At 43.9% G+C, this 12,848-nt stretch overlaps 1 protein-coding gene across 2 annotated transcripts in view; it reads right to left on the bottom strand.

Moving 5' to 3' along the window:
* Positions 1-3,476: 3,476 nt before the first annotated feature.
* Ipmk (inositol polyphosphate multikinase) overlaps positions 3,477-12,848 on the bottom strand; it is a 35,529-nt gene continuing 26,157 nt past the window's right edge. For both annotated transcript variants that reach the window (XM_034524218.2, XM_034524217.2), the window contains exons 5-6: positions 10,880-10,961; positions 3,477-7,656 (exon numbers count right to left, since the gene is read on the bottom strand). In XM_034524218.2, coding sequence (XP_034380109.1) covers positions 7,043-7,656; positions 10,880-10,961 — 696 coding nt within the window. In that variant the 3' untranslated portion in view covers positions 3,477-7,042. The remainder of the gene's footprint in view (positions 7,657-10,879; positions 10,962-12,848) is intronic.

Raw genomic sequence — 12,848 nt, 5'->3', positions numbered from 1 at the left:
TTAAGAGTACTGACTGCTCCTCCAGAGGCCCTGGGTTCAATTCCCAGCAACCACATGGTGGTTCACAACCATCTGTAATGGGATCCGATATCCTCTTCTGGTGTGTCTGAGGAGAGCACAGTGTTCTCACATACATAAAACAAATAAATAATTCTTTAAAAAAAAGATGGTTTGGATCCGGTAGCACTTCCTGAACCTATGTATTTGCCTATATAAACTGCCCCTGGGATGGACCCCAACATAAGAGAGACACCTGCACCTATTTAGAATAAGACTTCCATTTTGAGTAGGAACCAAGTAAAGTTTAAGTTCCCAAGACCTCCCTGGGAACTGACATCCTACTTGGCAGAAGGAGACATGTATGTGGGTAATTGACATCCTGGTTGGCAAGTTAAGACATGAATGTTAGACAAGGCAAGACCCCTGTCACAAATGAATATGCCAACCAATGGGAACAGGATAAATGTACAACAAAGACATGTCCCTAAGAAAATTCTCTATCCCTAAATCCTGATTGGTGAAGTAACTTGGTACAGATGTTTGTAGATCTTGGGTTTTAACTCAATGTTGTGGGTTCATCTCTCAAGTCTGGAACGTGGCCCTGATTGACCATTCTTGGGGTGTGGTGTTCAATAAACCATCCCTATTTGACTGAAATCTGTGTTTAAAATGAGTAGTGTACCAAACCCCAACACAGATCTTCTGACTCCTTCTAATTCTTTCACTTCAATTGGCTCTGCTGACCTGCACTGAACTGCATGAACTGCATGAACTCAAATCCACTGGAATGACTCCCAACTGACTGACTCTCGCCCCAAGCTGCTCTTAAATAGCCTCTCTGCCTGATGTTCTCCTGAGAGGTAGGTGTATCCTCTGACTCAATCTGTCAAATCTTTCTCCGATTCATCACTTTGTCTGCCCCTCAATTAGACCTCACTTTCAAACATGGTTGCTGCTTTTTTTTTTTTTTTTTTAAAGACAGGGTTTCTCTGTATAGTCCTGGCTGTCCTGGAACTCACTCTGTAGACCAGGCTGGCCTCAAACTCAGAAATCCGCCTGTCTCTGCCTCCCGAGTGCTGGGATTAAAGGCATGTGCCACCACCACCCGGCCGGTTGCTTCTTTCTACCAACTAATTTTACATTAAAGTGTATATAAAGGGTATGTCTGTATTCCAAATGGATCACACAGACCTAGATCTTTGGATATGATCCCTTGCTAGAGAAGCCATGTTGCTGGATCAAATTTCCCCTACAAATATGTGATCTGCAATATGGAGCCTGTAGCTGACTGCTCTGTGGTCTCCAACATCAGATCCCCTCTCCAGTGGCCATCCCACAGGGACTGACTCGACAACTCAAACAGAACCGTGCAACCTGTTTCGTATGCTTCAGTTTCACTTGGGCTTAAGGCTAATCTATCCAGAGGATGTCCTGAACTCACTGCCCTACATCCCAATATACAATGTTAGCTGTCCATCTTCTATTGGAGAGATTTAAGTGGGGCCCGCAGGGACAGATCCATCCACTCGGCTTGAGCCATACCGCAGAGTTAAGCCTGGTGGGATGCAATTACACTTGGGTGAGGTGTAGGGTAAACTACTGCTTGAGTGGCCAGGGCTATCCAGTACCTAAATAGTTCTGACTTAACCTAGATGAGTTGGGACCAGTTATTTAGAGGGAATGGGATGCAGATTAAGACTGATGAAGGATGCAGGTTACTGAAGCAGTTTCTTTACAGATGGGAGGGGTTTTCTCTGAAAGGAATCCAAACCTGAGTTGTGTATCTGTCCCTTTCCTACATAATCCAGACATTTTTGCTCTCTTCTCTTTTTCTCTCCCTCCAATTCCTCCCCACAGTGACTCCCCTAGTCTTGGAGCCAGGGAGCTCTCCTGAGAGCAGATTGCCAACAACCCTGCCTTTAATATATCCTAACTTGGCTTGAATTGGCTCATTTCACCATCGGAGAAATAACCTATCAGTAAGTACTGCAGGAGTTCCTAGTTAAGTTCCCAGCACAGGGGATGGATCTGCTCACAACTGCCTGTAACTCCACCTCCAGCGGGATCTGAAATGCCTCTGGCCTCAAAGGATACTTGTACCCCTGTGCACACACATCGTTTTTCTAAATTGAAAACTCAAGCAGGCAAATATCTCTAATTCCTCCTACCTTGGCCACCCAGTAGGAAACCAATCCACAAAAATCTAAAAACATGCAAGTCTTTCCAAGTCAACTTTAAGATTCACAGCATTTTCTTGCTGGGCGTAGTAGCTACATCTTTAATCCCAGGCCTCGGAAGGCAAGAGGCAGGCAGCTCATTATGAACTCAAGGCTAGCCTGGTCTACCTAATGAGCCCTCTATCCAAACAAAACCCACATTTTCATGGCAGCACCGACTCCTTCGAAATTTTAGTTTCGATGATAAAAAAAGCCTTTGATACAAAACTGCTTCCGCTGCCTCTCAGTGTTTGAGCTGCCTCACTCCGACATCTTCAAATCCCTCCTGATCATACTGCTGATGTCACAGCACCCAAACAGTTGGAGTGTCTTTTTTGTTGTTAATGATTTATTTTTGGGTTATTTTGTTCGGTTGGTTTTTCCGAGACAGGGTTTCTCTGTATAGTCCTGGCTGTCCTGAAACCCAACTTTGTAGACCAGGCTGGCCTCAAACTCAGAAATCCTCCTGTCTCTGCCTCCAAAGTGCTGGGATTAAAGGTGTATGCCACCACTGCCCAGTTTAATGATTTATTTTTATTTTATGTGCCCTGGTGTTCTGCCTGCATGTATGTAAGGGGCGTCAGTTTTCTTGGAGCTGAAGTTCCAAGAGAGGAGTAGGAGGAACTGTCTTCAGGGGAACTGTCTTCTAAGGCAAACCCTATGTGAGCAACTGTGCAGGTGCTGGGAATTGAACCTGGTTTATCTGGAAGAAGAGCCAGTGCTCATAACTGCTGAGCCATGTCTCTAGCCCGGGTGAGTGTCTTTCACATCATCCTTAATCTGTTCAGATGTGGTAACCAACGGAAGACACTCCAATGCAAAACATTTTAATAAGTTGTTGGATGTACAGTTATTAGAATTATCTAAATATCGCTTATAAAAATTGGTATATCACATTAGATGGTTCTAGAAACACAGTGATGAGCCTTTCACTCCAAGAATATCCCATCAATAGTACAAATTACAAACACTGAAAAAAAAAAAAAAAAAAAAAGAAAGGTAGAGACATTTACACCAAAGTACAGCAATACATTCATTCATCAAATAAGGGGTGGGGGTGGGGGGGGCGCTGGCACTGCTGCCTGGATGTCACTGCTAATACAACTTGGGTGCAATTTCTCATCTTCCACCACAGATCTCACAGCCAAGTGTCTGTGTGTGCCTTTTCCCTATCTACAGGAGTCCAGAAACCTTACCTTTAATAACTAAACTTTTAATCTTTTAAGTAGACCACAGGCCAAAGTTTAACCACATCACACATTTTTGCTTTTTTTTTTTTTTTTTTTTGACTGTCTGATTTACTGGCAAGAATCATGGTGGCTTTTGATAGAAGCTATCGAAGTAAGCAGGAAGACACAATACTGACAGCAAAGATGCTGAATCCCTTCTCAAGATATCAGTATTGGATGTGGTGACAGAGTTGCTCTGAAGTCAAGAAATACCTTCATGTCCGCTGACAAATATGAAACCCCAGTGATCTGAAAACTCAGGTCTAAAAGGTTTGCACCACTGAGGAGCAACTGTAGTCACACTGTGCTATTTACTATTCTAAAGGCTGAGTGTACCTTTATGAGCATGTCCTAAGGGCATTCTTCTCAAGGCTGTTTTATGCTGTCTGTAACTACCACCCAGCAGGAGAGTTAACTGGAGGCTACCGTCCTGAGCTTCTAATCTTGGCTCACGGTCCCTTGATCTCAGCCCCCAAATCGTCTGCCTCGGTTGTAGCTCACTACTTAGCCCTCAATCTTCACCCAAACACTGTCTTTAACAGCTTTAAATACAGGTGTCTGTGTATCTCTGTTTTAAAGATGTCCCTAGGATCTCTCCACCTAGACAGGATGCCGGAAATGGTCAGTCCTGGCTGGTTCACAAGTGTACCTGTCAGGGAGAGTGGTTGAAAATGCTTGGAGAGGGGTCAGGTCCCCAGACACCACCCTGAGAGTAACCAGACAGACCATTCTTAAAAGGGACTTGATGTTTCTGGGTAATTGAACCATTTTAGGGGACAAAGGGCAACGGAAGCGGCGGACACACAAAAACCACGGTCAAGAGTCTGGAAGAAAGGGACAGCTGTGTAAACGGTTGTTTCAACCAATCAAGTCTGGACATCAGACCTCAATGGGAGTGGTATTAACAGTCAGAGCCGGTCAGTTCACAGTTCAGCCCTTCCTCCCGCCTACACATTCCAAGTCCTAACATCAACAAAAAGACCGCAACGGAAGTAATTATGAAAATTCATTTTCCCCCACATGTTATAAATTTGATAGTTCATGGGCCTGACAGCATGGGCAATGCTGTGCAGATCACGGACAAGCACATCACAGGACATCGGCATTCAGGAATCGGTCCTCACTCAGCCAAGCAGCCTGCAGGGCCACAGGAGCAATCTGTATGTAGTGTGGACAAGGCAGAGTGTCCAGGTCCCCTCCAAACACGCAAAACAAACAAAGCATCCCATTCTAATTTAACACGGCCACCAACGCCACTTACATACAGTTTTCAAAACTCTCTTGAAAGACTATTTAAATATTTAACAACAATTATAATTTATGCAACTTTCATCCATATTAAAATAATTAATGTAAATACTTTATTATAAAACTATTTTACAATTTAAACTTTTATTTGAGAAATGTATTCACACTCACAAGTCCTTCCCATGAGTGCATCCCATAAAGAACACACTAAAATTATGTTGGGGGTGGGGAGGGGACGGCTAACATTACCACCGGGTCAAACCGCCTCCTCATTTGCTTATTTCTTAAATATCTGTGTGTTCACATATGCGTGGCTAGTGATAGATAGTGATAGATGCCTCTTCCCCAAAGTGGCAAATCTCAGAATCATTTTTAAAGACAGGACAGATCGGGAACCGCCCGCCACATTTATGGTTATGATTAAGGTTGCTAACATCATAAACATCTTGATCATGGCATCAAGGAGCAAAAAGTAACACAAAAGTGGGCAGCAGTTGGTAAAATGTAAACGAGAACTGAATGCTAATCCTTTCCCTGAGAAGCAGGGATAAGAATCACTTCCTGTTTTATTCAGACAAAGCCCTAGTTGCCGGAAAGGCAGGATGCTGGCTTCCGAAATGTTTGAAACAGCTGTAGATCAAAGATTTTACTGAGCTGAAGTGCGCCCAAAACTTCCTAATTCCTTGTATGTATAGGCTGATACCCTCTCAAACTGCCTCTTACGATTCAAAATAATGTTCGCCACATGAGCTCCAGAGTTCCTGAATCACACCCAGATAACAAGACAATGTTGTAAGAAAAACCGTAAAACTCAAAACTTTTCTAGTAATTATCACTTGAAAATCACTCCCACAAAATGGGAGAAAGAAAAATAGCTATAGTCAGTCTACACCCGGGGCAGAGAATGTGTAGTTCTTGTCGAGAACACCCGCAGACTCCCAGAGAAAACCCCCAAAAGGCACGTTAGCCAGACCCGCTCTGGTTAATGACCCAGAATTCCCTTCAGGGCTCACGTTTGAGCGTGGGCATTTGCAAACTCCGTTTGGACTGAAAAAGTCCCTCCACCTTACAGAAAAAAAATGGTTCTCGGATTTAGAAGTTTGGTTTGTAATTCTCAAGGAAAAAGAGGTAAAAAGGAAAAAAAAGAAAAGAAAAGAAAAAAAGTCGTGACTCAAAGCTATCACACAGAAAGGGCAAGCTGTTCAGTTACTTTATCACATCAGCGGGTCAAAGTGCAAGCAAGCGTAGCATGACAGCAAAAGGATTTGCGAATTTAATTTCAGGTTTGAAAATACTTTAACGATAAACAGTTTCTTTGAAAAAAAAAAAAGGTGTTAGTGGTAAAATAAACATGACATTTATAATAAATCTATTGTTTTCAAGGATTCCTCCAGCGCACCAGGCACAGCGTTCCGTTGATGCTTAACCAAATTCTGACAAATGTTTAATGCTGGGGCTTATAAAGTAAATGGGGATACATTTTTAAAAAATGGATTGTTTTTAAGTGGAAAAAGACTCTCAAAAATTAAAGAAGAAATAAAACAAAGTTTCCACCATTCACCTCTCCGAAGCCTCAGACTGGTACTAAAGAACATTGCGCTTCATGACAGCTCTCTCAACATAGTAAATGAAGACTTTTCCACAAATGAAATTCTAAAACAAAAAACAAAAAAACTAAAGGTAATGTGTTCTTTACAAATAATCTCTCTTCTCTTGACTCTAGGGAGGAAAATTTGTGCCTTTAATCCCAAGACCTTTGCTGCTGCCCGCCATCTGACCCACTCCCCTTCCCATGATGCTCAGCGCTGAGCACAGAAGGGACGGGAGGGCGCCCTGCTGGTGGAGCGCACCGTTTAAGCACCTTTCTTTCATACACTGCGCTGCACTCTGCCTTTAACATAGAACCACAGAGCCTCCTTTCTGTGTAAAAATGTTCTCCAGTGTTAGGGACGCTTTCTGATCTTAGGGTGGTCTGATAAAGTCATAGTTTAGAGTCGGCTCACCGGCAAGGTTGGGTGGATAGAGATTTCATGGTGACTGGCTACAGAAAGCTATGTGACCTCGAAATGACTGCACTGCGTAATGATTTGCAAGTTTTACAGCTGTTAGCTCCGTGTCCCACACATTCCCTGCTCGACATTCCTGTTTCTTTATTCTTCATAGTTTTCTAATGAACAAATTAGTATTCCTGAGTAAGAATATAAAAAAGTTAACCATCTACCAAAAGTATAAAGACAAATAAAACGCTGACTCACAATACAAATTTTTACAGAGCAGTACAGGTGCACGGCTAACGCCTGCAGATCTCCATGGTGATTGGCCCGCTCCTTCACAGACTGCAGCAAAGACTCAACTGTCTAAAATACTCCGAAGCACGGCAATTAGATGCTTCAGACCGTAAACATACCCCTCATCTACTGTGTTGCTAGGGAACACATGAGCAAAGTCTATCATCCGCACTTCCACTTCCGCGATCTCCTGACGACCCGCGGGAAGGTGGTAGAACACCTTTTCCAGTTGGGAAAGCACGTTTCCGTTTAAGTGTTCCTGGGACATACTTTTCCACCCGTTGTCTTGCTCCAGAGTTTCAACTTTCAGGGAAGTCTGGCTCTGGTGCTTTTTTGTATACAGCTTTCTGTGTCTCGAGTACGCCTTAGATAAGCTTTTGCCTACTGATGTCCCGTTGGCCGGGGCGCTGAACAGGTGGAAGTTGTTATTGCACTCCAGGACAGCCGCATCCGACAGGGGTCCTTTGGAGAGAAACCTCCCCGCCAAAGTTCTATCGTTTGCTTTTGTAGTAGCTGGCTGAGATGAACCTTCATAAACAAACAGTAAAGAACTTGCATAAAAGTTTAGCTGCTTCTGATTTTCAAACCACTGGAGAATCTTCTCGACCTTCTGAATACTGGCTGCAATCGCATCTTTTCTTAAACAGAAGCCATTGTGGAAAAACTTGGAGAGGCCTGTAACGAGATGCATCAGAGTTAGGGTTGAACTGTGCAGCCCTGTCACTTGTAGAGTGAGCTCACAGCAGGTAAAATTCTTCACTTGGCCAGGTGATGGTGGTTCACACCTTTAATCCCAGCATTCAGGAGGCAAGGGCAGGTGGATCTGAGTTTGGGGCCAGCCTGGTCTACAGAGTGAGTTCCAGGATAGTCAGGGCTACATAGAGAAATCCTGTCTCAAAAAACCAAACCTAATAATAATAAAAATATTAAATCCCAACTGGGAGACAGAGCCCCAACTGGACATCTCTCATCACCAAAAGAAACCTCCAGCTGAAGGAATGGGTTACATTTAATTGAGTTGTTGCCTAAGAGACCCCACGGGAACTCCCAGGCAACTCAGGCTGTTGCCAAGACTGTTGGCTACTGCATAGACAGTCAGGCCCTATTGCTGAAATACCCACACAACTTGTTGAACATGAAGAAGTCAAACTGGCCCTACCTAGAGCCTTCACCCCTAATGACTAGTGGTTATGGTACTGGAAGGTCCTCTGCACGCTACCAAAGGAGAAAGGCCAACACCAACCCAGCTATGAACCCTTTGCTATGCAATGGTGGGACTAACCAACCACTATCTGATTTGAGGTAAGGCTCACTCCGTGAGATAGACCCCATCCTCAGTACTGCTCAGGTGGCCAAGAACCAGAGACCAGCCAGGCAGGAACCTGGGGAAACCAACTACTGCTGACTGAGGGTGAAATGATGCGTAATGCCATGGGTGCCTTTGCTCGGCCAACATCAGAGACACTTCCTCCTGCAGTCGATGGGAAGAAAGACAGAGACCACAGCCAGACAATCTGTAGACTGGAAACACTCAATCCTAAATGGGATGTCTCCATCAAGTACTTCCTCCCCTGATGGATCAGGTGGGGAATGTGAGGGGGAGGAGGGGGAAGAGGAGGCAGTGTTAAGAGCCAGTGAAGACTCCAAGGAAACACGGGCTTCTTAACACAGCGGGACCACACACATATAAACACACAGAAACTGCGACAACACCCACAAGGCCAGCACAGGTCTGGACCTGATGGAGGGGAAGTGGGCACAGGATCCCATCCCTAACACAGGAGCTCTCTCTAGTTGATAACTGCTCTCGAAAGGGAAATCAGTTCTCTCCAGTGGCGCTTCAGTGGGTATACAAAGGACTCTTAAGACCACGCCCAGCGGTAGAAGGCCAACACAAAACAAACTCACCGCCATTTCTGGAGGCTCTTTTCTCATCATGCTTTGCCTGCGCCTGCTTTTCTTTACATTACTGGTCCTTTGTATATATAATGGCTTCTGGTTTTGTGTTTCTATGAGATTTCTGTGTATGTAAATGGGGTGGTTGTTTGTTTTGTCCTATTCTGGTTTGTTATTTTATCTTTTCTTATTTTGTTGTTGTTTGGTTTCTTTCTTTCTTTCTTTCTTTCTTTCTTTCTTTCTTTCTTTCTTTGAAAGATTTATTTATTTTATGTATATGATCACACTGCCCTTGACACACCAGAAGAAGGCATCAGATCCAATTACAGATAGTTATGACCCACCATGTGGTTGCCAGGAATTGAACTCAGGACCTTTGGAAGAGCAGTCAGTGCTCTTAACCACTGAGCTATCTCTCCAGACCATCTTTTTTTTTCTTATTTAAAGATTTATTTATTGTATGTATGTGACTACAATGTCGCTGTCTTCAGACACACAGAGAAGAGGGCATCAGATCCCATTATAGATGATTGTGAGCCACCTTGTTGTTGCTGGGACTTGAACTCAGGACCTCTGGAAGAGTAGTCAGTGCTCTTAATGGCTGAGCCATCTCTCCAGCCCTCAGTTGTTTTTTTGAGACAGGGTTTCTCTGGGTAGCCCAAGCTGTCCTGGAACTCCCTCTGTAGACCAGGATGGCCTTGAACTACTTGTGCCTGCTTCTACTTCCTGAGTGCTGGGATTACAGATGTGTGCCACCACTATAGCTGGATGGATGGATGGATGGATGGATGGATAGATAGATAGGTAGATAGATATTTGTAACCCAATGAGACAGAGAAAGAAAGAAAAGGTGTGGACTTGGGTAGGTGGGAAAATGAAAAGGGTTAGGGAGGAATTGGGGGAAGAGGAGAGTGTGATCAGAATATATTGTATTTTAAAAATCGATTTTCAACTTAAAAAAAATGATTAAAGAAATTAACTGAGCTCAGGAAATTTCAGACGGGGGTGGGAGGGATCTCTCTATGTTTGTTAATAGTCAAATTAAGTACTAGCTTGCTTTGATCAAGACAGGAACTAAGCCAGAAGCTACAAGATGTGTTGTCTGTATGTAATACCAGTACCCACCCACGAACTCTACAGGCCAACTTTTCATAGCGATGAAAATAACCCAATGTAAGGTTATTTTAAAAAGACAGAACGTCCTGTAGTAATGTCTGGCTCACCAGAATTTTACTGAAGCCCATGTGTTAATGAGTAGTTACCACCTGCCTATTCACTACTCACTTTAGAAGGATCAGCATCACTCATCAAACAATGCAGGGCAGCTTTAAAAAGACCCTCCACATGAAACAGTACCTTAAAGCCTCTTGTGTAACGAGCAATTTAAATACCATTTACACCTAAGACATTTTATTAATTTATAATTTAATCCCACATGTGCTGGGATTTCAAGTGTGTGTCAGCAGGCCAGCAGAGAGTGAATCTAAAGCTTTGGTACTGAGCTGGACAACAGTGTTCAGCTCTTTGTACTTGCAAGAGTGCACACTGCTCCAGAACAGCTCTGAGATAGTTCCCTGGGAGCCCATGTTGAAGACGGGGATGAGGCAGTTGCAGGATTTTGAGAGGCAGGGGTCATGAAGGGCCTGGGCCTCCTTGCCTCCTGGTCACCCAGGAACAGAATAGATTTGCTCCCCATGGCTGCTCCCTTGTTGTGTCCAAAGCAAAGGAGCTAACAGATACACACTGAAACTGAACCAAAATAAAGGCTGTTTCATGGGTGGGTTGTCCTAGAAATCTTATCACAGCAATAGAAAGCACGTGGGTCAGCAACTGTATTGTAAGACATTAATGAGGGTGTAAATGGACGCGTACTCACAGCTCATACTCAGGTATATTAGGGTCCAGGGATAATGGTATACACACTTCTGTCTCTCTACATTTCGAATGTAAAAGGTTATGCGTTGCCTTGCTATTCGGCAGCCAGCCCCTCTCCAGTGCTCACCTTCCTTCAGAGTCTCTTTCGTCAGGCCTCTTCCGTAGTGCTGGTTTTGTGTCTCGTAGCTGTCAGAGTGAAGATGATAAACCTGTCAAAGTAAAAGAACGGTGAACATCCAAACAGTACTGTGGGTGCCCTGGCCATGAGGGGTAGTTTCATCGCTAGTTACATGAGCCCACAGACAGACATGAGGAGAATCAGCCAACAGGAACATGGGCTGAGAAAGCACCTAGCATTCGGATGCCCCACCTCTAAAAAGCTGCTAAGAGGAACGAAGATTTTCAATAGGCTACAAATATCTATCTCAATCCACCAAGATTATCCACACATTTACAGAGCCAAGAGGAAAGCACTTCCTAATATTTAAGTTGAGCTGAATTTAGAGACACGTGCCCCACTCTACACTTGGGGGAGGAGAAGCAGGTCAGGAGTTCAAGGTCATCCTTGGCTACACAGCAAGTTTAAAGCAACAGATTACATAAACTCTGCCACAGAAAAGGAAGTTACAGTACAACACAGCGAGTGATACTTTCTCGGTATGCAACCTGCCCTCAGCTCACTCTCAGCACCGGTAAACACAGGCGTGGCCGCACACACCTGTAATACCAGCACCTGGTCTGAGTCAGAGGCAAGGGGATCAGAAGTTCAAGGTGAGTTCACCTACACAGCGAAGACATCAGGCTGAGCTACATGTGATACTGTCTTCAAACCACGAAAACAAAAGCTTCCATAAAGAGTGTTTTTGCTACAATCAATGTCTTTTGTCCTTATTTCCATCTAAAAATTATTCTAGAGTTCCCTGGGAGGCAGAGGCAGGTAGATCTCTGCCTTCAAGGCCAGCCTGGTCTAGAGTGAGTTCCAGGACAGCCAGGGCTACACAAAGAAACCCTGCCTTGAAAAACCAAAATGAATGATAGATAGATAGATAGATAGATAGATAGATAGATAGATAGATAGATAGATGAGACAGACAGAGACAGAATTATGTTAGTCATTAACAAATGCAAACAGATGAGAAAAAGAAACGATGAGCTACAGACATGATTCAGCCCTTCCTTATGAGCCTTTACTGAGCCCAGGTGTGGTGGTGCACACCTTTGACCCCAGCACTCAGGAGGCTGAGGCAGGAAGATCTCTGAGTTCAAGTCCAGCCTGATAACGAGTTCCAGTCAGGGCTATGTACAAAGACACTGTCTGAGAAAAGCAGGGAGTCTATCCTGCTCTTGCAGAGGACCCATGTTCATCCCAGCACCCACGCTGTATGGCTCACACCCACCTGTGACTTCAGCTCCAGGATCCAAGGCCAGGCTCCTGCACTCATGTGCATCTACCCTCCCTGACCCACACATGGTCCGATTGGTTAGCAAGTGTAACAGAGCCACAGATGTCATCCAGATGGCAATTAAGGTCACTGTGTTTATAAAATACCAAGTCACACCTCCAAAATAATCTGATACCAAAACTTCAGCAGCTACACTAAAGGCAACCTATAACTAAAACACAACCACACTACAACCACCACCATTTTTTAATCCTATAGGTCAACCTATGCAGCACAGGGAAGATTCTCTGAAAAGATTTAAAATGGGGAATATTCATACAAGAAAATAAGGAAGAACTGGAAAACCAAGGCCTTCAAAAGGGGAACTAATGAAAGCAACCGTCTGATACTAAAACACATTTGAGTCAAGTATGAGTGAGACTTTAGTATATAACATAAACTGAGTTCAGTGAGAAAATGTGGACCGCTTACTAAGTGGTGTCAGTCTTATGCCACAATAAATCCAAAATACATCAAAGATCAAAATACACAAAATAGAAAATAAAACAATGATATGTCTTCAAAGGCGATACTAGAGTCCTTGAGGAACTGACCAGTGAAGAAATCACTATGCCATATAGCACAGTGCTTCCATCCTGAGGAAATCCAGTATGAACAGAGAATCTATGAACACATGCAGAGCTAATTATTATC

Source organism: Arvicanthis niloticus, chromosome 20, assembly GCF_011762505.2.
Source record: "Arvicanthis niloticus isolate mArvNil1 chromosome 20, mArvNil1.pat.X, whole genome shotgun sequence".
NCBI classification, from domain to species: domain Eukaryota; kingdom Metazoa; phylum Chordata; class Mammalia; order Rodentia; family Muridae; genus Arvicanthis; species Arvicanthis niloticus.
Note: the sequence above shows the minus strand (reverse complement) of the source record. Positions and strands in the feature narration are given on the sequence as shown.